We start from the raw sequence: 26,792 nt of genomic DNA on the forward strand, positions 1-26,792 counted from the left end.
AGAACGTGACAAAGAAGAGGAAGAGGAAATACTGCTATGTCACTTTGTAATATCAAAAGAATCACCACGTCTGTTTCGCAGCTTGCCGCAGAACGCCTCACTATCCCTGCAGAGTCGTTTCATTCAGTGAGGGAGGCTTTGGATTTAAAGGAGCTTTACTGTCTGAACAAATCTCCACACTCATACACACATGCATGGCTGACTGCTTATCCTAATCCTTTGTGAGGTTTTTAAAAACAGAAAACAGACAATAAACTGACCTGACCTTCAGGAAACGTATTACTTTCTAATGAATTGGTCATTCTTGTTAGTTAAAAGTTACACTCATGTCAGAGAGTGAGCTTTAGCTTTAATTCTATTACTACCATTATTATTGTTACTACTATGGTTATCATAATCACCACAGTACCTTCTGTATACTTCATCATTATGATTTTCTATAGTTCCAATACTTCTGGTCTTATTGCTGTTGCTATGCATCTCTGTTTGTGTGCTCCTTTTCTCAACCCCCCTCTTCCTCTCTCTCTCTCTCAACCCAACTAGTCAAGGCAGATGATCTCCCATCTTGAGCCGGGGTCTGCTCTGAGGTTTCTGCCTTCTAAAAGGCAGTTTTTCCTTGTCACTGTTGCCAAGTGCTTGCTCAAGGGGGAATGTTGGGCTCTCTGTATTACAATTTAATTAAAGAGTTTGGTCTAGACCTGCTCTAATTGGAAAGTGTCATGAGATAATTTTCGTTGTGAATTGGCGCTATATAAATAAACTGAATTGAATATTATACTTGGACAGATGATGTGGAATAAGAAGATTTTGACAACCTTACCAGCAATGAAAACATTATTGATGGGCTCCTCACAGTTTTCTGCTATGAACCTAACCATTTAGTATATTTATGTAAACATATGGGTTGAGTACTGGATACTGGAGGCCTTAATTAATCCTTGGATTAATTCTTAATCCAAGACTTTGACTAAGCAGATGTCTTGGGGCAGCTTTACAAATCTACATTTTTATCCCTCATTTGCAAACGCTTCACATTCTCATAACCAGGCTTAGATCACTTTTAATGCAGAATGTATAATTTATTTATGAAGTGCAGACTAACCTCTGCTCCAGGTTTACATATGAAGTCTTATTATTTAAACAGACCAAGCGCACATACTGTAAGTACACATGCAAACATAAGGCTAGACAGACAATCCATTCATCGATTTTCTGCGACTTATCCAAGCTAAGCGAAGTAGTCCAGAAGTTCCTCTAACCAGCAACGTTCTGCAGCTCCTCCTGAGGGATCTGGAGTTGTTCCTAGGCAAGATGAGATGTATAATATGTGCAGCCTGTTCTGGGTCTACCACAGCTTCTCATATAATTGAATGTGCCTGGCAAACCTTTAAAAGGAAGCTGCCCAGGGGACATCATAATCAGATACCGACATCACCTCAACTGGCTCCTTTCAACACAAAAGGACATTGGATTGACTCTGAGTTCTCTCACCCACATACTGAGCCCAGACACCCCACAGAAGAAACTATTTATTGCTTGTATCTGCAGTCTCATTCTCTCGGTCACTTCCCAGAGCTCACGACCATAGGTGAGAGTTGGAACTCAGATGGGCTAGTAATCAAAAGCATCACCTTCCAGCTCAGCTCCTTCTTCACAACAGTCCGGTACAACCCCCTGAACACAAGTCAGATACAATGATAGATTGAACACATCACCCAGGTCTAATTTCACCGTAAAGCACAATCCCTCAAAGAAACTCACTCTCTTCTCTGAAACGTCAATATTTTTCACTCAATACTTCAGAGAATGTTTGAGTTTTTAAAGAACTCAAGCATGAAGATCCTCAATGTTGTGTGGCTGTGAAAGCTCTCAGGTGATACACAATTCAAAGGCAAAGAAAACATTAGAAGAGAGTCTGTGATAGTAAATAAAGATATTTATTCATTTTGGAGAAGAATCTTAGCTCATGCAAGGATACAGCTCTTGTAAACAAAATCACTTGAAAATGCAATAAATGTGCACAGATTTCTTCTTTTCTCGATGTCAAACTCTGGAATGTACAATATGTAGAAGATAAACTGCAGGTACAGATTTTACTTGAAGAGCTGTCACCAAAGGTCCCTGGCCCCTCTTTCCCACACTGTGTTTATTTCATCGCCCAGCCATGTTGTTAAAGAGCAGTTGTGCTCAAAGGAAGTTTGTTTTATGTTAGGCATCAACATACCGCATGAGTGCCCTGCTCATTAAGGTCAGATATACTACGTCAACTTGGACAAAGCACTCTGGAGTCCAGAATTTAACATCATGGACACTGGTACACCTGAATGTTTTGTAAGCAGATACTGGCAGACATGCACTCGCACACACGTGCACACACACACGCACACACACAGAACACATGCGACGTAGCCTGAGGATGATTTAAAAGCAAAGTAACACTTTTTTAAGACATTTGTGAGACACGCACAGAGAAAATAAAAAAACAGGAATAACAGTAACCAGTATTTGTATTCATGGTACACAGTAGATGTGAGAGAGTTACACAACATTTGATTTGGAAATCTATAAACATGGTGACCAATAGTCTGGACTGAAGCTTTTGTCCAAACCCCTTTTCAAGGCCAGAGGGGGTTACACTGGTACTTGACTGGCTTTCATCTTTCAAAACCATCTCAACACAGAAATAAGCTGTTCATCAGCCCAGCTGCACATTCAGAGCTCAGGGCTACAAGTTGGAACCAACTGAGAGAGACTCACATCCTACAAAGCTTAAGCTGGACTTGGACTCGTCATTTCTGCAGCCCCAAATTTTGTTAGCAGTCATAAGAATTCAGATGTTAAAAAGGATTAGCTTCCAGAAGGGCAGCTGCAGCTCTGTTCTGCTGAAATGCTTTTGAAATAAACAAAAAGAAAAAAAATCCTTTTCTGTTTAAGCTTCACCTTAAAGCCCCTCTGTGTAAAAAAATTTACATTATAACCGTTGGCAAGTCTTGGTGGTAGAATCATGATCATCAAGAATCAGCCATGTTAGCAGCTCTGTGAAGTTGTAGTTCTTATTTTGAGCTAAATACTTATATGAAACAAAAGATATGTTTTGAAAAAGCACAAATAACTTTTTTGTTTGCAGAGCGTATTTAAGTTCTGTAAAATCTCCATTTCAGAGTGGTCCCTTACGAAGAAAATTTACATCCATTGGTACCTGTTTATTTTAAACTAATTGGTCAGGCATTAATACTAACATGCTGACGGTTTGCCATGTCCAACAACTTGGTTTATCGTGTTAGTTACACTAGATAAAAGGTCAAAGGATTGTCAGTCTTAAGGATACATCATCTGGTAAAGATATTTTGGGTCAGAGCACCAGTTAGATATTGAGACATTTCACTGAATAATTTGAAACTGTGACCTGTTGGTGAAGTTACATGAGGAAAGAAAAAAAGAGAAGAACCTTGGGATTCATCCTCTTTGACCAAGAGTGTCTGTACAAATTTATTCCAGTATTTATCCATATTTCAGATTGGACCACTTACGGAATAAAATATGGATAGTTTCCACTTCTGAAAAGTAAAGCCAATGCTCAACCACTTTAAACTTGCATTCCTTCTACTGGCCAGCAGGGCCACTATTTGAGAAGTCTGTATATACACTTATGAGAAAGTGACCTAACTTTTGATTTGTTCCCTTAGTAAACAATGGGTTTATGGTCTCAGTTAATAATTTCATGTCTTCATTTAGTAATTATTCATCCTATTTAGAGTAAAATAAAATCAATAATAAAATAAAGTAGGGCATGGCTACCTTGACAATCGTTCCTCAGATTCTCAGTCAGATCCAATCAGGATCAAGGGGTAGTAACATCTTCCCCAGCTCCACCCTCTTGTCCAAATATGGTCACTTCTGGCTCCAAAAACAAGATGGTGACAGCTGTAACGCAAAACTCAAGACTTTAAAATAGTAGTCCAAAAACTCAACAGGTGATGTCACAGTGGGTTTATACTTGGTCTGTACCAAAGAGGTGGACTGATTAACTGTCTGGCAGACTGATGGTGAGTGCATTCTCCAGAGCTGTGGTTCTAACGTGGCATACACAAATTGGCACGGGGATTATCTTTTTTTTTTTTCCACAAGAATAATTCAAAAAACGATATCATTTTACATTAAAACTACACAAATGGGTCTTCATTCCTCCTCAAATTGAGTGAGAATAAGGAGAATGTGATTTGATTTTGTTATTACCGCTGCTCTCCACTGTGCGCTTCCAGTTAGCTTAACTTTTGTACTTGGAATGTGGGAAGATATGACAGACATGTACAATAAGGTTAAGACAACTGATAATGCTGTGCAGGCTCATGCATAACATAAAACAGAGCTGATTATAAGATTCACTTTGGATCAAAGAGGGATCAGAGGAAAGTTAGGAGGAAGTAAAATGGGTTGTTGGAGGGATGGTGGCCAGATTAAAAACAAGAAAGGAAAAGCACATTGATCGTAATGACGCCATTTTGTTGCCTACATACTGATCAGCAACCATGTGTAATGAAAGAATGCATATTTTCTCTTCCATTAAATAATTATCTTTAAATTTTTTATATATTTTTTGCACATGGATTCTGACCACATAAGCTGCAGACCATAACTCTATAACTATACCTGTTTGAACATTCCCTGCAGGCAAAACAGCTTGACAAAAATAGAAGAGACCAGCATAGAAGAGGCCCTCTATATAGTATTTGACTAGGCATGTCAGTAGACTTAAAAATATAGATATACAATATCATGCTTCAAAATTTCCAGACACCATCATGGTATATGTAAGCTCCCATTACAAACACTTACTTTTGTTTTTAACAGGCACAGTAGTGTTACCCTGGATAGGAATGCTAGATATAAAAGACAAAGAAATATGAAAGCAGAACTCTCCGCAAAGCGCTGCAGCCACTGAGCAGAGAACTGCTGGCGAGTGCCATGTAGGAAAGGAAAACAATTTGCTGTCAGGATCAAAAGATGTAGTTTCAAATCAAATGTTTTCTTGTTTTTAAAATTAACTATCTGTGCATCATAAAAAATAGTGAAAGAGAAAATGAGGCGAGGAAAATGAGCGCCCCTTAACTTTGTACAAAGTCAGTAGTACTGAGAGTGAACCTCCTTCCTGGGGGGGGGGGGGGGGGGGTTCAAGGAACACCGGAGTGAAGGGGAGAGAGCGTGAGTGGCAGCATTGCCCTGCACAATAGTTTGAATTAAGGCCTCAGTTTGTTTTTTTTTGTGTTGGCAAAATTAAAAAAAAAAAAAAAACAACAAAGAAAGAAATAATGAGAAACATATACATCTCTAACTTAATTACATCTAGCTTGAAAATAAAATGTGCAAAATGTAACTCTTACAAAGACGGGGAGAGTTTATTTATGTAGAAAATTTTATGGAAGTGGATTGTGCTCATGGTGGTTCATCTGATTCCCCACCCTCTCTCCGCCCAAAGCCACCCTCCTGCTCTCTGATTGGTCGAGAGGCCAGCAGCTGACCTTGAGGCTTGCTGTTGAATGGAACATGGCCTTCATGTTGAGTGGACAGCCTGCTTTAGTTTTTCTATTTCCATCTGCAAGGACACAAACACACAAAAAATACAGATTAGAACACTTACAAAATAAAGCAACTTTAGAAGAATAACACAAAATGTTGTATCTGCCAAAGAAGTTGCATTCCACGTAAGTCATAAGTCGGGATACAAAGTGATGTCACTGTTAAAAAACGGTCTCCTCTGAGAACGACTGAGTTGACAAGCTGGTTTTATGAGTTCGGGGGGGGGCGTTCCATTTGTCATTTCCAGCTTTGGAACTCTGAAAACAACTCGGGAAAGTACTTACGAGTACCAGTGGAACGCACTATTACAGCACATGACTCAGTGAGTGCCCTCCCCCTGCTGTGAAGCACTGAGCTAGAGGCATGAAAAAGAACATCCACGTGATTGCAAGAACCCAAGGTGTCTTGGCAGAACACTGCATTGTAAAGTTATGATTTCACCTGTCAGTGGTTTTCATGTTACGGCTGATGGGTGTATGTTCTAACTGAACCATGACCCTTCCCCTCTATATGGAAATATGCCTCCCTAACGGGCCAGTTAACTTTATTTTTCCAAGTCTTTGGCTCCATTCTGTTGGGTCAAAGGATTTCTCAGACTTCCAAGTTGGTGAAAGAGCACCTAAATGTCCCTAGAACTTACCCACACAAGGGTAAGGACACAAGGGTAGAACTTACCCACACAAGGGTAAGTTCTATTGATGAGTAAGTTCTATTTATTAAACACATATCTTGACTAATTTGGACGACTTGCACATGCAGCTATGGGAAAAAATGAAAAAAATAATGGAAGGGAAAGAAAGGAAGCAGTAAGTTCTCCCTTCTAATTAACATACTACTTCAGAAATTCTAACTACTATTATTACTACTACTACTTAAGGGTAAGTAACTGTGATCTCTCCATTTTTTCCATTGTCCTTTTCTTTCCATGGTTTTTCATCTCTTTCTATTTGTGGAAATAGAAGCTAACCCTAGGGGATTTAAACAAATAGAGTGTTATCCTCTGTGTGTGTGTGTGTGTGTGTGTGTGTGTGTGTGTGAGAGCCTAGGGTTCTCTGCAGGGGTTTTCTCCTCCTGTGATGAGATTATATTGGTGCCAAGCTGTGAAGAGCCATCAACAGGTCTTGTTTTTTGGGGGGGGTTTAACTGTTAGACCCCTTCAAAGCCATTGTTCACAAAGGCTTATTAGAACCAATAAACTGAACATCATGAGGATTGGTGGATGGCATTTGAGGAGATACTACTCAAAGTTCCTTTGAGAAGGCAGAAACCTCAGAGCAGACAGGGGGGTGGCTGGGGTGAGAGAGAGAGAATTATTGGAAGTATAGATAATGATGAAGTATACAGAAGGTACTATGATCGTTATGATAACAATAGTAGTAACAACAGTAATGGTAGTAATACAATTAAAGCATTAAAGGGTGGGAGGGCATGTAGATGTGCACAGCAACAGCAGAATAACAGAAATACTGAAACAGTAACTAATAATCATAATAATAATATAAAAACATGACTAAAGAATAACAATAACCATTCTCATCATAGAGTTCCATTTAGCCCCTCACTGATGCAATTCACTGTTGGTTTGCAGCTAGAAGTGCAACTGCATCTGTCTGCTCTGTATTGAATTTACTGTGTATACGCTAGTCACTCTGCTTGTTCTGGTCATCATGTGTGAACAGATAGCATCAATATTTGGCTAAACTAATGAGAGTAATGAATGTGGACAGCTCAGCATGTGTTGCTATGGGCATCGATGTTACCTGCAGGGCTACGCGCTTTAGCCTCTCCTCATCCAGCTCCCCTCGTAGCTCCGCTATCTCTCTCCTGGAGATGAACACATACATGCACACACATTAACACACTCTTTAGCATGTGTATACCACTGCAGCAAAAACATAATCTAATTGCTGTGTGTTCTTTGGAGATTAAAATTTACACAAAGATTAAAAGCTAACATGCTGTGAAGTTTACATTCCACAAGCAAAACAAAGTGTCAGTACAGTTCTAGTAAGACTCGGCATGAAGTGCTGCATCCCAATCACTGACTTTACGGTCAATGCTCAGCGACACACATTACATATATGTTTCTACTGAGGGAAACAGCTGATTTCACTCTTTAAACCATCCTGAATCACAATATATGAAGTGACAGCCTGACCTATATATAGTATAATATTATGATATACAATAGTATGTATTAACCAACTTTCAGTTTGATGTGGGATATAGGGAAATGCTGGTTGAAAAATTGCTGCAGGCCATGTGAAAGCTTGACAGAACTTAAAAAGATTACTGATTCAAAGTGATGGGAGAACTGTGTACTGTCAACAGGAAATCTTACGGCTCAAAACCAGCCTATAACTTCTGTCGGATCTCTTTCTGTTCGTCCTGCCACTGTCCAAACAAATGGACAATCACCGTTGAAAGAGATATATGCAAGGGCACATTTCTCCAAGCTCGCATCCTTGTGTGATGCATTCTAACTTGCATGTTCAAAGCCTGTTCTGATCTGCATTGAGTTTCATTACATTTGCTGGGCCTTGAGCAGCTCCACAGAAAGCAGCAGCTCCTTCATCTGGTTCCTCAGCTCATCCAGCTGGGAGCTGGGCTCTTCAGGCTCCGTCCGGGCCCTGCTGGACAGTGATGCGCCGTCTGAGCATGTGACTCCTGTGGGACTCGGCTTGGACTCGGTGATGGTCGGAGTTGGCTTGTGGAGCAATGGTGAATGGGACAAAGTGTTTGCAGAAGGCTGTGGGGGGGAAAAAAAAAAAAAAAAAAAAAAAAAAAAAAAAGATTTGCAAGTGTGTGTGTACAGGAACTCTACTAGAAGGACCGACAGCACATATTCAGCCATGGCACATATGATGCACATCACTTTGACACTCATCATATTATCTAGTGATCCTTTATGCAGGGCATCCTGCATCATGGATAGAAGTGTTTCATCACAGGATTAAGGTGACCACTCAGATTAATTGGTTTGGAGTAACCCTTTCTCCTAAGAGGACAGATGACAAGAATATACATGGTGATGAACGGTGACTTATTTGATCATTTCATTTTTCTTTTCCACATCTCTGTATACCAGTGCCTTCATTTTCTGCATCACTGAACTTTAAAATAAGCTTTCACTTTTGGAATGATAAATTTATGCGCTGCAAACCAAATGCAATATACTCTTTTTTGGTAGTTTTCCTTTCATTTTTTGCTTTTTAAATTCAGCAGCTCCAGTTATTGAGTTTCAGCGAGGAACTCCCCTCTCCTGCCCCGGAGGGCTCACATTACTGTTCTGCTCTTGTCTTTTACCTTCAATGGAGAAAATGTTAGAAGGGTTAGAATCTCATTTTGAAACAATAAAAGGATGAGGAGAAGGTCACTTTGAGTCCATGTCCTGTTGTTCACTTCTAGAAGTCTGAAACTCTGGGTTATGAGAGCTCCAAGCTAGGTTTTATTCTGACTGCGTCTGTGTGTGTATGTTTGTGTTTAACAATAAAGTGGCCTGATGCTGTGTATCCCCCAGCTGAACAGAAAAGTCTAATTAGTCTTGGTTGACCATGACCAATCCAGACTAGATAGCATCTAGGACAATTAATGAAATGCTGAACAGGAAGACTGAGCAGCAGGTGGTCATCCTCTGCTTGTTTACTCCTGTCACAAACACACAGACACACAATGTAGAGAACCGTCTCACTGTCTGGAAGGTGCAAATTGTGTTTCTCAGGTCAATTTGTAGGGTCGAAACACTGAAATGGTTTTCACATTGTTAATATTTTATTGCTACCATCCCTATATGAAACCTCATTAGACAGCGGAATAGCAGAGCAGCAGGGAAGAAGCACTTTATCCTGTGTGCTGGTGCAAATGCTCAAGGGAACCAGGATCTTCTGGACAGAAGGTCAGATAGGTCACTTAGAACTCATCTAGATGCTGCATTTGTGTGTGTGTGTGTGTATTTAAATATATCAAGGATATCATATCATTTGTAGAGTTTACCACCTCCAACTGTGTAATTAACTCAGTTAACAATGGTGTTCTTAGTCACCTTTCTGGTTTCTGTTAGCTTTGGTTTGGCTGCATCCTCTTCATCGATCTTGAAGGATTTCTCCACACTCACTTCCTTGCTGGGCTGTGAAGGAAGACTTTTATTTAGTATTTGATTTACATTAATATTTTTATTTGAGTTTCCGTTCACAACTTTGCAAATATTGGGTAATCTGCCAACATTCAGAGAAGCTCCAATCCAGAACTGATATCAGCTGACTGACAACACTCACTGGTGTGTAGATGATTAGAGTAGTGGGCGGTAGGCAGTGAGACCTCTGTGAGTGGTGTTGGGATCTCTAGCCACGTGCTCAGGAGAACAACAGAGTGTGTGTGTGTGTGTGTGTGTAAGAGAGAGGGAGAACAGTGTCACAAAAGCAACACCTTACAAAGAGCTGGGGGCAATCAGAGAGCAAGGAAATCTGTGGATGGGCAGATCAATTTGAGAAGACAATTTAATTTATAACATTATTATTTTGTCCAAATAAATGTCGTGTATGAGAACCTTTTGAAACCTTGAATCACATTCTTCAATAACATCTTAGACAGTCAGCAATTAACAGTTAACTGGCGTTGTTAACATTAGTAATGGATACTCATTTTTATAAAGCAACATTTGACTATGAAGACATGACATTTCATTGTAAATTATGTCAGAATGTAATTTAATTGTGTATTGTAGCAGCTAAGACTAAACTTAAAGCCACTGAGGGGCTGCATGGACAGGTTAACAGCTGAGAAGTTCATAGCAGAGTCTGTTTCTTGTCTTTGATGAAATATAATGTTCTTCGACATGCCACATGTAAGAATCCATAAATCCATAAATCCCCTTACAGTCAAACTTTTCACCGAACAACAACAAGCGTGACCTAAAGCACAAAGGTGACACCTACAGAACCAACGTGGTGTCCCACAGATACTGAGCTCCTGAAATGGCACCTACATGGACATGAATAAATTGATAATAGTTAGTTTAATAATGGACCTGTATTTCTGGTCTCGCCTAATGAGGGGAGCAACATTTAAAGGACTAGTCAATGAATGACGCACATTGCAAACACAAAGGAAATATTTATAGTATGTCATTATGAAAAACACCACAACCAAGTGTCCAAGCTAGCATAAGAACTTTTTGACAATCTCTTCTTTGATTTGATCACTCTCGATTTAAATCTAAGGTTTGCTAGATTAGTTTGAGAACTGCTCTTAAAGTGTGTGTTAACATTTCATGTTGGAGAATTAGATCTCTGGGGGGAAAAAAGCATGCTTGTGTTTCCTAGTGTAATGATTTAAACACACTCTCGTCTCATGTGTTGAGCCACATATTGTTGGCTCTGAATTCTTTTCAAATCCCTAACGGAATCGAATTATTTTTAGCTTTCAGCTAATGTTACAAAAACTATCACTCGGAGATTTAATTTAGATCCATAATAACCTTTTATGGGGCTGAAATTGTAATGTTAGCCTATTAAAATTCAGAATCTGGAGCTAAAATATGAAAATCATATAAACAGCATAACATCTGAAACGATGATGAAATGTGTCTTATACACTAGCAGGTGTAGCCTCTTGAAAAGTAGCTTCAAATATTAGGGGATCCCTACGCAAGATGTCGCAAGAAATGGTAACAATTACCCATATTTCGCTTATTCAACGTAAAATTGACCTTAAATTTGAAAAGAACTCTTCTTGTGCTCACCGAATGTCCACCGCTGAACTGGGCAGGCAGCCTCCTGCCAGGCATCTTTGGTCTGTTAGCAGTGGGGTGAGAGAGCTTCTCCGAGGTAGACGACAACTCATCAAAACTCATCAGATCTGCTGAGAAGACACAAGGGTGGGGGTGTAAGCATGGAAAACAGAGAAAATTAATTCTGAGGAATATTTCAGTCATGACTAAAGGAACATTCACAGGAGAACCACCACTACTAATTTAATTTCTTTCAATTTGAATGCAATCTAAATGCTTGTATGCAGCTGCTGGTGCCAGTGTATTTCCTATCAGCTAATGACTTTAACAAACAGAGCAGCTAAAAATAAACAGAGGTGAGGTCACAAAGTCACAATTAGTGTCCTTTATATGTTCATGGACAATGACCACGAGTTAATCCCCTCCCCCAAAACACACAAACACACACGTGAATTGATGCACTGGTAACAGGCTATTCTCAGCATTCATGGTACGTACATTGCCAGTGTTCAAAAGGCTTTAAATCTTTAATTTGACCTTAGTACTACTGAATTCTGCACATATACTATAATGCTGACATGTCTTCACTCATGATCATGTTTTTATGGTAAACTTGACACCTGTAGAGGGAGGATTCTCCTTCACCTGCTGTAGGGTCAGTGACAGAATGCCAGGCTAGTGTCAGCTTTAGACAGACTGTGTGTGACTGCTGAGCCACAGTAACTCCATAGTGTATCACATTTCTCATTAATTTAATTTACATTTTATATTTACATTACATTTATTCATTATTCAAGTAATAACAATAACAGCATGAACAAATTCAGGCTGAACACAAGAAAAAGTTTGTTAAAAATCATAATGAAGTGGAACTGTGTCCGTGTTCAGAAATAATTCCATTATTACAGTAATCATGTCACACCAAGCTACTGCTCTTTTCCTCTGCTAGGAAAGGAAATGATTATCCCATTTAATGCTCTAGAGGGCTGTTAATGTTATTAACTTTTATTACTCACTAGTGCGCAATAAAGATTGAAAAAAGGTCCAAGGAGAAAGTGGAAGTGATTGGAATTAATTAAGTACTGAAAACACAGTCAGCTATACTCAGAAGAAACCAAGTAATTGACTGTTCCAACATGACCAGACCAGGAAACGGGCCAATTTCTTATTGAAACTTACTTATGTACAGGTAAGTTTAGGAAAAGAATGGTAATGAAGGACACTGTCTGAGGTATGCATTTAACTTCAAATATATGTTAAACGCATCAATCACCCAAAAACTAAAGTTCACTCATTATCTACTCACCTTCATGATGAAAAGTTGGGTGAAATTGAGTCCACAAAACAATTTTGGAAATTTACAGCAAAACAGAGTTGCAGCATTCTGCTGAACAGCTGAAGCAGATGCAGACTTGTTTTAAAGTGTAAAAAGGAACTAAAAAGAGAACACAAAATGACTCCATACTGTTCATCTGGCATAATCAAAGTCTCCAGAGGCCCTGAGATCCCAGACTGATTTTAAGACGTTATTTACGCTGCACATACATGATGTTTGAGCTTGTGCCTCCACTTTAGACAGGGTGCACAATAATGCTTTTAGTTTTACAGCTACAGTGAAGATTTCAGCTGATAAAGGGGGGCATGTATAGCAGCTTTTCAAATAAAGTTGGGCTCTGTGGGTACCCAGAGACTTGGATGACACCAGATGAGCTAAATGGAGCCATTTTATGTGTTTTGTGGTTATCAGTTGATTAGGAGAATGTTGCAAGGCTGTTTGCCTGTGAAGCTACAGAAATGTTTTGTAGATGACAGAACTTCACCTGACTTTCCATCAGCACGGGGGTGAGTGGACAACGACCAAATTTACCTTCTTGGGCAAACTGTTCCTCTTACTTGATAAAGTAAACGTAACTGAGATAAAATTTGTTTATGAGTGTGTATAAAGGACCACAACAAACTTAAACAGAGAATATAATGAGTCCTTCCTCCTTTTATCATGATATGCTGAAACTTTAGGCAGTGTTGTGTAACAGCACTTTGCAGCTACACACCGGTAAACTGCTAAAATTACAAAGCAATGCTTGTGACTGCAGGAAAGATTGAATTTTCATGTTTCCCGGCAATGTGTGTCAGACTGACTGCTGGTGAGAAGTGTGGAGTTTTAGCAGCTCTTTATCACATTCACGGGGCATCTGTCACAAGAGAGAACTCTCCCGTGATATCCCTTCAAGTCAGCTCTATTAAATACATCTCCTGCGCCTTTGCAGTGCGACCCTTTTGCCTCACTGTCTGTTCCCCTGTGCCTCCATATACTACAAAAGCCTTCTCTTCCACTCTGAAAACATCATCCTCTAAACTATTCATCTTTTCACTCATGTCTGTTCCTGCTCCTTTTCACAGCTTCCTCGCGACCTCCCATCTACTTTCATTTCTCTGAGCTCTGCTTTTGTCAGTGGAGGTGATGTCACTTTAAAAGTTCTACATGACTTCCTCATGTCTTTCGCCTTTTTACTGAAGACACAAATTCATTTTTACAAAGTCACATGAACAGCCAAAACATGCTAAAATTGACTGCTGCAAACTCTTTAATAAACATTTTTGTTTTTTTATGGCAGATTGCACAATATTTTAGAATGGATTTTTTTCATTTTGTGACAAACTGCTTTGTGTGAATCACTGTGGATTAAAATCCAAATTCTCAAGTGCATCAACCCCATTTATTTTTATTTATTTAGGATATTTTAGTATTCTTTAACATTCCGATTTCATTGTTTGAATGTTAAGAGAATGATAAGAATGATAAGTTCATTGCCTTTTGATGGGGTGCAATTGCATTTTTATGCTATTATATTAACATCAATCAGACAGGCGGAGGTGAAGACTATATGCCAATGTCACACATAATAAAGAGACTTTGTTTATTCAGTCTGTGAGATGTCACACACAGTAGTGCTTGTTGCCACACCAAACATCATTTGTGGAACTAGCTGACTGCTTGTGATGAAACAGCACAGAGTGAAAACCACTCCAATGGTCAAACAACAATTAATTTTGTATCTGAATGCAGCTCACTCTTGAAATGAGAGAGTACACAAGACATTTGTGGGCCACACTGTACGTACCCACATCCGAGGACTTCTCCCCCAAGTCTCCTGACAGCGTTTTGGGTTTAGTGGACAGTAACAGCTCGTAGTCGGACTTTGGTCGTGTGGAAGGCACCTCTCCATTGTGCCTACAGATAAGGATAATTGAAAAGAAAGGGAAGAAACATTTATTGTATATACAAGAAACAATATATATATATCCTCTCATAGAAGGCAATTTCTTAAAAAAATTTTTAAAAGAAAGTTTTGAGGTCCTAGTTTAAAATGTCAGTGGCATTAAGACAGACAAACAAGTCACATGGACAAACAGGTGCCGGAAACTGCATACCTGAGGTTTGGTGAGGGAGCAAGAGGCTTGTCAGGCCTCTTTGGTGGGAGGCTTCCTGGTCTGCCTTTCCCGGGAGGGGGGACCGGCTTTTTGGGCGGGACCAGCGGCGCTGCGGGCTTGGATGGTTTGTGATCTGGCCTGTCAACTGAAATGGAGAAGAAAGGGTTAAGAGGAGCGATGGAAAAAGGAAAAGGGGACAGATTTTTGGTAAAACTGTGACTGACTGTACTCATATAATACAGAAGGCCCTTTATTCTGGACCACTGACAAATACAAAGATGGACAACACCTCTCCATTTCCTGTGAGATCAAAATATGCTGGATACAGGTGCTGCCATCTTGCGCTGATGACATCATTAAGAGTCAGAGTCTGCGCACTGATTGGATGGTTCAGCTCCCAAGTGCGGGACTATTTTATCATATGTGAATTTTAGTCTCTAAAAAATGCTCTCTCTAATCTGCATCTGAAAGGGAGGTTGGCATATATGGGGATAAACTCTTCTGACATGAGTTATGCTAGCTGACTTGGCCTGTGCTCCGAGCTGAAAGCAACATCACAAAGTTAAACCACATGTTAGAGATCTTTAAGGAATGAAAGAAGAAACTCAGTTTCTGAGTGTTCTTAAAGCATCTTTTGAAGATTAAATAATAAGCTGACCATTACATGAGGTAGATTTAGTCAGCCACGAGACAGAACACCTGGAGTCCCTCTGTCACATAAGATCAGAGAAAACAACCTCACTGTATGCACCTTTATTTTAATTCATTCAGCCCTGTACTCTCTTTAATAAAAATTTTCATTAATGTATTAACTGTTTACCTAGGAAGATTAAATATTTTTTATGTTTACATGTTGTACCAGAGCCATTCTGGCTGACAAAATCTACTTTTATTTTATCATCACCATTTCATAATTACATATTCATAAACTATTAGTATTGTTATTCTAATATGGTTTATCAGTTTTAATATTGATTGAAAAAGCTCTATAGAGCCAGTGAATTTTGAAAGTGAATTCTAAATAGACAATTAATGAGGTCTGAATGTTTTGCCAGCTGCAAAAAAATGTGGCACCAACGTAGCACTATGGGCAAATACACACACACACACACAGGCACACACGCTGGCACACATGCAAGCACGCAAGCAAGCGCACGCACACCCGAACGCTCATTCCTGTGTGTGGCTCAGTAAAATAGAAAATGCACTAACAGTAGGTCAATCTCTTTACCAAGAGTGACTTGACAACTTCACTCAACCGGTCATGTGATTACAAAACCACTGTAGAGTGAACGCAGGTTTCAATGCTTCCTGCAATCAACTCCACTATTTTTAGAGGGACACATTTTTCATTTATTTTCTTTTTATATTTCTATCTATTAATCCATATCAAACTGAATTTAGACTTAATTGTATTTACGAGGGTTGCGGGACCCGAGCTGGTTTTAAAAATCAGACAAAACTATTTACAGAACAGCCTTACAATTGAGCTCAATGTTTTTGATCAAGAAGTATTTCCAGAATAAGTTTTTATAACATGAATAAATACACTTTAGCAATCTATCTAATGAGGTTTTTCTCTCAACAGCAGTATGCAAACAATTATCAACCATTATAAGGAACTGCAGGGACCGTCTTAGTGGATACAAACTGTACCAAAGTCTCAACCCCAAACATAGCTTGTGTAGAGCTGAACTTTGCCTCTTCTTTCCTTTCCCATTTAATCATCTTAAGACCCTTCATATTTATCTACTGGGACTTTGGAGGTTCCCAACCTCTAAGCTGGGTACAATGGGACTAAATATGTAACTGTGTATAAAGTAAATCAAAATAGCTCCACCTCGAGCAACTAGAGATAAACTGCTGCTTATGTTTTGATGCATCAGTGTTAACAATTAAATAATATGTTAATCACAGGGGACATTTTACTGTAGAATAAGTACTGTTATGTTTTATACTTCAAGTACATCTGACTACTAAAGCTTTTACTTGTAATGGAGTATTTTGTTATTAATGTAAGGGTAGTTTTACTTCTAGGATTCGAGTAATTCTGCGACCATTATGGAGAAGGACCTGGAAAATAGTTTACTACCTCCCCAAGTCAATAAAGGAGTTAAAAAGAGACACAGATCAATAGGACTACAGTGTTCAAATTTCTGACACAAACAAAAAAAGATAGCTTCTGATTTGTTCAATGCTTAAAAGCGGTGAACAGCATGAGAAGATAAAATGAGATGGAGAAAGAAAGGAACGATGTGAGGGAAAAGGGAGAGTCCTGCTACCTCTGTCCTCTGGCCTGATGGGATGAGGCTTCTTCTCTGCACTGGGAACGTCCGGCTTGAGAGCTGAAAAACGAAACATGTTCCACAGAAAGTCAACCTGTATGTCTGACCTGACTGATTCAAGACTTAACAGAAAATGACAAGGAACGCACACAGACACACTTTCACAAGTATGATCAAACAGCAAAAAAAAACCACTGCTCTCTGAAACACACACACACAGAAAGACTTAGCCGCATCTACCACGCATTAGCAAACAGAAATTTACAACCATTTTTTATCTCTCTCTGGTACATAAACACCATCTTTTTCATGTACAGTCTCATGTACTCATTTGTGGTTTTGTTTGTGTGAGACAGAACACTTTATAAAAAAAGACTCTGAACAGAGACAGGAAGCTGTGTATGGACCCATATTCACTGATGTTTCACAACCAGACATACATGCATTTGCAGTGCTTGAGGATAATAATGCTAACCCGTTACTTCCTGTGCAAACAGGAAAACAGTGATGCAAATGTGCATTTTGCAAACTGCAGATCTTGGTGCTGATATAAAGCTGCTTTTCCAGTAACACTGAATGTCCATCAAACTGTGATGCACTTGATGTTCTGGAAAAACTAGAACAACAACACAGAGCAGGAGTTTCCTTGGACATGTTTCAAGTATTGAGTTGAATTACAGTTGCATGCCCCAGGCTTAGTCCCTTTGTGTGAGTTTTACTGACTTGGTGACTTTGATACAGTCAGGAGTCAGCCTTTTCTAAAAGAAAACAGAAAACAAAACAAAGGAATCCTCTGCCCTTTTACATTCTCCTCCCTTGGAAGTTCACCTTGTAAACCATGCAGCTGGCCTAAGTAAGCTTACATGCATTTACTGATCTAATATGATTACTGACATAATGTGACTACTGATGGTTTTCAGGAACTGAATGAATTAAAAAGTGTCTTCCTGATATGTGATTAACTCGTTCCAGTCTCAGTTTTATGTTGTTACATTGGAGTGAAAGAGGCAAATGTGTGAAGACAGATCACAACACTGCTATCAAGCTGTTTGGGGTGTCCCATCATAGAGAATCACCCTTGATGTTAAAGGTTGAGTGGAAAATGAGAGACTCTGTCACTGTGTGCTAAGACAGAAACTAACAAATAATCAAATGCTACAATTACAGATCCTATTAATGCAACTCTGCAGCATAATATAAATGTGTTCAATATCAAGTGAGTTTTTACTGGAGAACTGCAAGATGCATCAAGCCGCTGAGCTGATAGCATCTAATGAGCTGAAGGGTGTGAAGTGTTCCTTACCTATGCTTTTTGATGGTGGAGGTGGCTTCTTCGGCTTCTGGCAGGGAGAGAAAGAGGAGATAGAAAAAGAAAAGGTCAGAGTGACATAAAAGTGGAAGGTGAGTCATTAATATGTTCTGACATGTATGATCTCAAATACAGAAACCCAGACCTGGAGGGAAGGAGAAAGGGACAACTAATTAGGTTTGGTTCAAACTAAGAAAATCTAACGTTATAAGAATACAGCCTACAAATCAAACCTTTTACAGCTGGAGGACTGCAAGGGAAAGCAAGTTTTGTGTATATATATATATATTTAAGGCTGGCAAAATCATATTAATACATTTTTTTAGAAGTTTGTGTGTTTTTGTGTTCATTGAGATTACACTGAACATTGTACTTCAAATGGATAATTTAATAAACCATCCTGAATTCTAATAATCTCACGTTTAATATGATTTACTATAAATACGCAATACCATGTACTACACATTAATATAAAACATGCTTATGATATGACTTCAAACATGTCTACCTACAGCCTGCATGAAAAATCTATTGAATTATCCTTCCCTGCATTCTTACAACAGCCATCGCACTGCTATTTGAATTCTATGTAATAATTCTCATTAATTACAATGTATGTTTTTTCCGTTATTATCTATAGCCACATTTCACCAGTCACACATAGTTGCGACAAAAACTGACAAGAGTCTGCACTTCTAGAGAAAAGTGTTCCTTGAAGAAAGCTTACACACTTTCAGTAAGTCTGTTGCTTTTCCTTTGTAGCACTTATTATTTGTGTTTCTGTTCCCACAGCAGGGTAACATCTCTGTTAACAAAGCTCATTTATTGTCATAAAATGTTAGTCTTCTAAAGGCTTTCTTTTATGTCTTGCATTTCCTTTTCCATCTTGTCTTAATGTCTTTTATGTTGTAGAGCTTTCTGTATGCTATATTGGTTGGGTGATGGCAGGGACATGCATGAACGTGGTAAGTGAAACTAAACAAACAAACTTCTGTGCAAAGCTTTTAGGGCTCTGTGTGGTCTTGTACAACATGTATGCATTTCTGCAATCACACACACACTGTGGGTCTTGAATACTGTTATTACAATAAGCACTGTGCAATACCAAGATTACTTAATGAAACAACAAACACACAGAATCGAGGTCTCAATGCAGTAGTCTGGCCATGACCTAAAACTTCCATTTACTGTAGAAAGCAGTGGGAGGAGAAGCACAGTAAATGTCACTGGAAACTGGCACTACAGCTGTGGTTTCACTGCGTTTTGCACAGTTAATGTTAACGTGCACAGGCAGGAGGTGGTGCATGACACTTTCAAATTCAAATTCTTTTCATCACTTGAACTGATGGAGACCTGTTTTGAAAGAAAAAAAAAAACACTTCACATGAATGACACAGTACACTCATCCAGAATACCCTCTTAACTGCTCAGAACAATAAACATTACGACCACAATAACAACCTCTTCTGCAAAATAGCAGAAGATATTGTCTGATTCTTACCAGCAACTGGTACGTGACAAAAGCAGTACCTGAAGTATCACTAATACTGGATCTGAGGCTGCAATGACTGACATGTCTGTTCACATAACAGTGTTGGTTAAAGTTCATAATCGTGTGACCAGAAGTAATAATGTGGCGTTTGTCAGTACCATTAATTGTAGTGGAATGTCAGTTTAGAGGCTTTTCAGTTTGGCAGTGGTGATGTAACTGCCGCAGTACACACAACAAGCACAAGTGCACAAGCATTCAGGTAGCTTGTAAGACTACTGCTTTTCGACATTTAACGACTTTTACTTAATTTTTGTCATTGTCGTAACAATTTCTTTCCACAGCAAGAGGAGTCAGAGACCATGAGGGCTGAATTATCAGCAATAAAGAGCTGATGGCGTAGTCCATTAATTAAGCAAAACATCTACAATCCAGTGATACTATATAACCCCAGAGGGTCTCACCTAACACACTCATTATACCATATTCTCCTTCACAACATTATATGGACAAAAATATTGGGCCATCGCACCATTACACCAACAGAGACTTTAATGATCTCAAATTCTAAACAGACAGCCTTGCAGCTATAACAGTCTCTACTCTTCTGGGAAGGCTTTCCACAAGATTTTGGAGTGTTTCTGTGGGAATTTCGCCCATTCATGTGCGCAGTGCAGCATTTGTGGGGTCAGACACTGATGTAGGAAAGGCTAACACTGTCCATTCCAGTTCATCCCAATGGTGTTGGATGGGGTTGAGGTCAGGGCTCTGTGTGTTACCAGTCAAGCTCTTCCACACCAAACTCACCCAACCATGTCTTTATGGACTTCGCTTTGTGCACTGGGGCACCTTCATGCTGGAATAAAAAAGGGCCTTCCCCAAACTGTTGCCACAGAGTTGGAAGCGTAACATTGTCCAAAACGTCTTGTTGTGCTGAAACATTAATATTTCCCTTAACTGGAAGTAAGGGGCCAAGCCCAACCACTGAAAAACAGCCCCATAAAGAGGAGTGTCTGAATACTTTTGTATATATAGCGTCATCCTGTCCGGGAGGTAAAATTCTTGTTTTTTTTTCACATTAGACAATCACTTTCAATTACGTCCTATCAGAATTAGAAAAATATGTTGCATACAATGAGGTCTCACTGAGTCACAGTTCAGTGTCAAGTACCACAGCTTGAACACGGTAACTGAATTTTGATCTCTGCCTTCTTTAAAGAGAGAGAGGGAAGAACACAAGAAGAAGACACCGCAGCCGAGAGGCTGGAGACCGCCTCAGATGCTCCTGTGTGTTTCACTGCACGTTGCGGTGAGTGATGGGTTAAAGTGATGGGTGTATGTAAAAATATACTGACAAATAAAGTTTTAAGTTGAAGAAGACAAAAGGAATTGTGGGAATGTGGGAATTTGAGGATGTGTTTGTCTGTGCATACACGTGCGCCTGCTCTTTTCTGTCCCTGACCAGTATTCAAAAATCTGCCTGTCGCATGTTGGCTTGTCACGCTTCTGGTGGTCTGAGGTTTAACAGTGTGGTCCAGTGGTCTACCAAAGTCTTATTCAACAACATGTATGCATTTCTGTAATCACACACACTGTGGCTCCTGATTAATTTCCCCTGTCAGCCCAAAATATTTCTTGGCTTTGTCTTTCTGCATAGCCTGTTGCACATTCTTCTGGGGATTTTGCTGCTCTACACTGGTGAGAACAGGTAGATGTGGCAATGCTAATGCTAATACGGCTCTGTTCTGGGACATGGCAACTGGAGTCCAGCTGTTGTGTTACTGCAGGGTATAGTGGGATGGACATGTGTGTGAACACACAGATGAGAGAGACACCTGTAACTATGGTAACACAACAAAGATGGCGATGGCTGTAGCTTCAAAATGCTTTAAAAACATTAAAAACGCCTAACCAAAGTCATCACAGCTTACCTCTTCAGACTCCTGCTTAGGTGATGATTTCACAGACCCTCTCGACGTGGGCATCTGAAGCATAAAAACAGAACATAATCATGGCATACCATCTGTGACCTCAAATCCCCTGCTAACACCTCAAGGGCTCTTTAGATGAACATGGTGGACAGTAGGGATTAGAAATCATGTAAAAACTCATACAAAGCAGATACCCAGAGCACCATCCACTCAAACACAATCAACATGGAATAATTAGGGAACACAGTTCTAGCAATGACCCCAAAATACATCTAGCTGATTATTAAGAGGCCTTATTATGTTGAGTTCGCCCTCGTTTGCAGATCTTTTACACCAGCGCAGGATCCGAGCATTGTGGGTACAGCACCCACTATGACCCCATCATATGTCCAGAGATCTCATCCACACACGCTGTCAGACATAAATAAATGCTTTGTTTTGGATAATCATGTGTCTGATATATTTGTTCAATAACAAAAAAGCTCAAGAAGCTACAAATTCTTAAGATTACAACTATTCTTCTTCCCTCACTGCAAAACAAAGAAAAATACTTTTCACTTCAAAAATTTATCCACTTAATATAAACTACTTCCTGCTACTCATACAGATATATCATACATAACTTTATGTATATCTTATAATAGATATATTAAAATGTATAAAATGAATGTCCCCACCCCCCATTAGCCGGATGATGTGCTCTTGAGCAAGGCACTCAACCTCTAATATGCTCCCCGGGCGCTTGGTGCAGCCCACTGCTCCTGTGTTTCACTGCACGTTGCATGTGTGTGTGTGTTTCAATCAGTGATGGGCTAAATGCAGAGAAGTAATTTCCCAGCTTGGGATTAATAAAGTAACTTAAATTAAATTAAAATTAAAAAAATAAATGAATAGCTATTCTACTGTATAAACGTTTAATAATTATTTAAAGGGAAATTTTTGTTCATGTGATTTTATTTTATGAACGTGGGATAATACAAAGAGGATTATGATTTATTAAAGGGCTGCATCAGTGTCAGAAAATAGGTAAAAATACTCAGCCATGTTGACGGTTGGATAGGTGTCTGGGTTAGGGTCAGTGCGCTTATATGATTTGGTGTAGGTTATACTGTTAAGTGTTCTGTTATATGATACAACACTTTAGTGCAAAGCCTCATTTGCCCTGTTAAAGTTAATGCAATACACAGGCAAATCAATACTTCCTGTATATTCTTCAAATTAAGAGCCCTCTAGCATTTTAGCGGACAGGAACTAATGTGTTTGGCATTTTACCCTAAAAAAATGACTCACCTCTTTCTCTGCTTCAGAGTGCATGACAACAAAGTTGTCAGGGAAGACACCTTCTTTGCCCCCGATTTCCCCTCGCCACCAGCCGGGCTCTCCTGTGTCCTGTTCGAGAACAAATTTAAAAAATGTCATTGGTGACAACATATTAGAAATCAATTTATGATCTTTGCTTTATCTCTTTCTGTCTGATAGGTCTGTGGTTTGTTTATTTTACCAAGAAACAAAAGAAGAAAACAGACAAGTCTCTCTACTGCAGAAAGTAGTATGGAAGGTGCAAACTTGCCCTAAGAATTAAAGAAAAGGGACTGAAAACAACACGCCTTATCCTTTCACAACCACTTCTCAAAAGTCTCCACTAGATGGTGGTAGCTTTCTAAACTATTCTTGGCAAGGAAACTGAGGGAGCCATAGTTATGTGTCACTGTTTCAGCGACATGAGTCGGAGACCTCAACAACATGGGCTCTATGTGCTTGCTACCTGTCCTGGAATATTTCCTCCTGAACAGCAGTGACCCTTCATTAGGAAGTCAGGAAAAATTCTCTGCATTGAATTAGTCGACTGAGGTGGCTAAATGGGGCTTTACATAAACATAGTGGTGAGAGGAAGATGCCAACCCATTGGCTTTAGATAATGCACAAAATTGTCATGTGAAATAACTTGAACAAACAAATGAAAAAAGCTTCAAGAGTAGAGCAAGGCCTTGACTTGATCTCAGCGATCACACAATTCATTTGCGAAAGCCTCAACAGGTACGAAAGAAGAAAATGAAGACAGTGAGAGACAGGTTATGCCATCATTTCAGAACAGATCTGACTCTTCTACATCTCACTGTCGAGATTTAACCTCCTCACACACGAAGTATATTCACTTTGAGCCAACAGAAGGAACAGCGTAAAATCTTTCTGTGCAGACTCATTTTTTTGATCTTGTTCTGTTCAAGAATTATCCTTATGAGCAGTGAGCACCACATCTACCTCATATTGTCTCTTACAAAGCAGTGCAAAGTCTGTCCTGTTGTCCTGTCCTGTCATAAATGAACCCACTGTATCTATCTATCTACAGAGCTAATATCATCTTAAAGGCAACAAACTGTGATTAAGTACAACTACCTATCAGTCTACATTGTTCATAGATATTTACTCCTTCTTTCAAACAGTAGAAACAAAACAAGGAAATAGTTCTTATCAAGGAGCACATAAAGGTGTGTTCCATGTACGCTCCAAGGGACATATATTATTTTTATTTTGTTGTATCATTTCTGTTAAAACTGAGCTCATACATTTGGATTACATGTTATGTAATGTAAGTTAAAATTAAAAAAAAAATTAAAAAGGAGCACCATTTTTTTTTTTTTTTTTGCTTTGTCACCGTTTAACCCTGCCATTTATTTATTTGGTCTTCTCTTGGTTTATTTTTTAGTGGGATGGATTACAGTAAATGCGCTAAACTGAGTTTTAAAATGAAGCAAGATTCCTGCTCAGAGAAGGAGGAGACAATACGTCCACTGTCGACATCTTCCCAGATGTTCCAATAAGATTCCCATTTCCAGATTTATTTCTATATTCCTTTGTAAATGGCCAAGGCAACAGATTTTGTTTCTTTTTCTTCTTCTTTGAAGTTTATTGGTGACTGATTAACAACTCGTTTTTTTCCAGTTCATAGCATTTACTTCTACTCTTGTTTATTGCTATCATGCATAACCTAGTCCATATTGCCAACCTCTGATGAAACTACACTTTGATTAACCTAGTTTATTATAGAAAACCAGTTGATGGAACTGTGTCTAATTTGCTCTGCTATTAGAGACAAACTTTAAAAACAGTTCTGCAGTTGTGAGAGAGCACATAATGATACAAGACAACAAACCTAGCAAGTGGGTTCAGCTAATAGGGCTCAATGCTTTCTTCCTGTTTAGGCTGAGCTTCACTAGTGACTCAGTCTGCTCACTGAACCTTTGTAATGTTCCTAAATAAGCCGTGTTGTCATTTAATACCGCAACTTTAATACATGAGAAAGTGAAAACCTACCTTGGTCAGGATGTGAATGATGTCACCCTCTTTCAGGCTCAGCTCGTCCTCATTTGTAGCCTTAAACGTAAAAGTGACCTTGCAGTACTCTTTTGCTGAGGGGACAGAAATAGCAGGGTCTTAAACAGGGACTCGGGGAGAAGCACACCATGAAAGCAAACAGAACACACTCGATGAACATACTCTATAGCTATTTGTTATTCACAGGAGAACACAAGCACAGATGTCTTCAGAGAGCTGACATACTTCTCAGAGATGTCAACATCCTGGCATACATTATACTGACAATAGTTCTAGGATACCTGACCTTCACACCAATGGAGACTTTAATGACATTACATTCTAAACACACAGAAAGCTTTGCAGCACACTAAACTTATCCAACCATGTCTTTATGGATTTTGCTTTGTGCACTGGGGCAGTCATGCTAGAATAGAAAAGGACCTTCCCCAAACTGCAGAGTTGTCCAAAATGTCTTGGTATGCTGTAGCATTACGATTTCCCTCCACTGGAAGTGAGAAACAGTCCCATACTGATACTTTTGTCCATATATGGTATCTCTCAAATACACATACAACACAGTGTTTAGAATTCACTACAACTTGAGAGAACCGGCAACATTTAAAGACATTTTCAGTAGATGAAAGCGATGCTTCATCACATCCAAAGTAAACAATGGAACTGTAACTATTGACAGATGCAAATCATGCTGACAAGGTTAACACGCCAACTTCAGAACTAAAATAGAAAAATATTTTTCTCTCATACCGATGGCAGTCTGGTGACATTAAATACACTTTTCACATGTCAAAGTATCCCCAGTACCTGCTCCTTTGGATTTGCCGTCTCCGTCTGATCGCTGCGAGTCTGTCATGTTGGGATGGGCAGGCTTTGCAGCAGATGGTAATGATGGGATTGGCTAAAATGAAGCAAACCATACAGATGGAAATGATTTAGCACACATGAGTGGATATGCAGCTTCATGTGGACAGGTGTTTGTGTCTGGACCGAATGACTCCACCCTAATGAGTATAAGTGTTCATGAATGATGCTGTTAATTATGGGGTTAGTGAGGAGAAATTGCAGAGAATATAGAAAGAAATAACGATTAGTAAAAGAAAGTTAACTGTGAAACACAGACAGCTCAAACTTCCTCTGTCTACTGTCACAATCTGTAAGTGATCTACATGGAAGTGATAGGAGTACTACTGTGTACTAAAAAGTTGAATAACAGAACTTTTCAGATCAACAAAAAGAGTCAACAATTGAAAATGTCACAAGCAGGATGCTATGTCTTGGACATTACTGCACTAAGTGGATTATGTGATGTTGATCAAGACCACATGGAGATATCCGGTGAAGAAGAGATTGTGAGGGCATGCGACATTTGGTGGTAAGTGACGAGTGGAGGAGAGTGGAGGAAGCCGTGTTAATGGCGAGAAAGTACGAGGGCTGTAGTGAGGAGGAAAGAGATGGGAGAAAGAGGGCTTCAGAACGCAGGTACATGCTAAACTAATCAAGCTGTGAGCCTTTATTTTTAACTGTTACACCTGTATGTCAGTATGCAATTATCAGCATGCCATCGACATGAGTATATCCTCTCTTCACTGAGTATGCCAGTTTCTCAATAGTAAATAAATTAAACAAGTGGGTTTTCCTCAGATGCAGAATATACAGCAGAATGATCTACAGCAAAAGCTGTTACTGATTTGCAGGGTATTTCCTG

General features: G+C 39.3%; 1 protein-coding gene across 5 annotated transcripts in view; it reads right to left on the reverse strand.

Moving 5' to 3' along the window:
• Nucleotides 1–1,921: 1,921 nt before the first annotated feature.
• LOC124050276 (CD2-associated protein) overlaps nucleotides 1,922–26,792 on the reverse strand; it is a 47,596-nt gene continuing 22,725 nt past the window's right edge. For 3 of the 5 annotated variants that reach the window (XM_046372633.1, XM_046372629.1, XM_046372632.1), the window contains 13 exons: nucleotides 25,892–25,985; nucleotides 25,067–25,161; nucleotides 23,042–23,140; nucleotides 21,752–21,805; nucleotides 18,326–18,362; nucleotides 17,020–17,082; nucleotides 14,738–14,882; nucleotides 14,428–14,537; nucleotides 11,318–11,436; nucleotides 9,620–9,703; nucleotides 8,106–8,326; nucleotides 7,338–7,401; nucleotides 1,922–5,593 (listed from right to left, as the gene is read on the reverse strand). In XM_046372633.1, the coding sequence (XP_046228589.1) occupies nucleotides 5,552–5,593; nucleotides 7,338–7,401; nucleotides 8,106–8,326; nucleotides 9,620–9,703; nucleotides 11,318–11,436; nucleotides 14,428–14,537; nucleotides 14,738–14,882; nucleotides 17,020–17,082; nucleotides 18,326–18,362; nucleotides 21,752–21,805; nucleotides 23,042–23,140; nucleotides 25,067–25,161; nucleotides 25,892–25,985 (1,227 nt within the window). In that variant the 3' untranslated portion in view covers nucleotides 1,922–5,551. The remainder of the gene's footprint in view (nucleotides 5,594–7,337; nucleotides 7,402–8,105; nucleotides 8,327–9,619; nucleotides 9,704–11,317; nucleotides 11,437–14,427; nucleotides 14,538–14,737; nucleotides 14,883–17,019; nucleotides 17,083–18,325; nucleotides 18,363–21,751; nucleotides 21,806–23,041; nucleotides 23,141–25,066; nucleotides 25,162–25,891; nucleotides 25,986–26,792) is intronic. The other 2 variants (XM_046372630.1, XM_046372634.1) reach the window with 1 other exon arrangement.

This window comes from Scatophagus argus, chromosome 19 (genome assembly GCF_020382885.2).
Source record: "Scatophagus argus isolate fScaArg1 chromosome 19, fScaArg1.pri, whole genome shotgun sequence".
NCBI lineage: Eukaryota > Metazoa > Chordata > Actinopteri > Scatophagidae > Scatophagus > Scatophagus argus.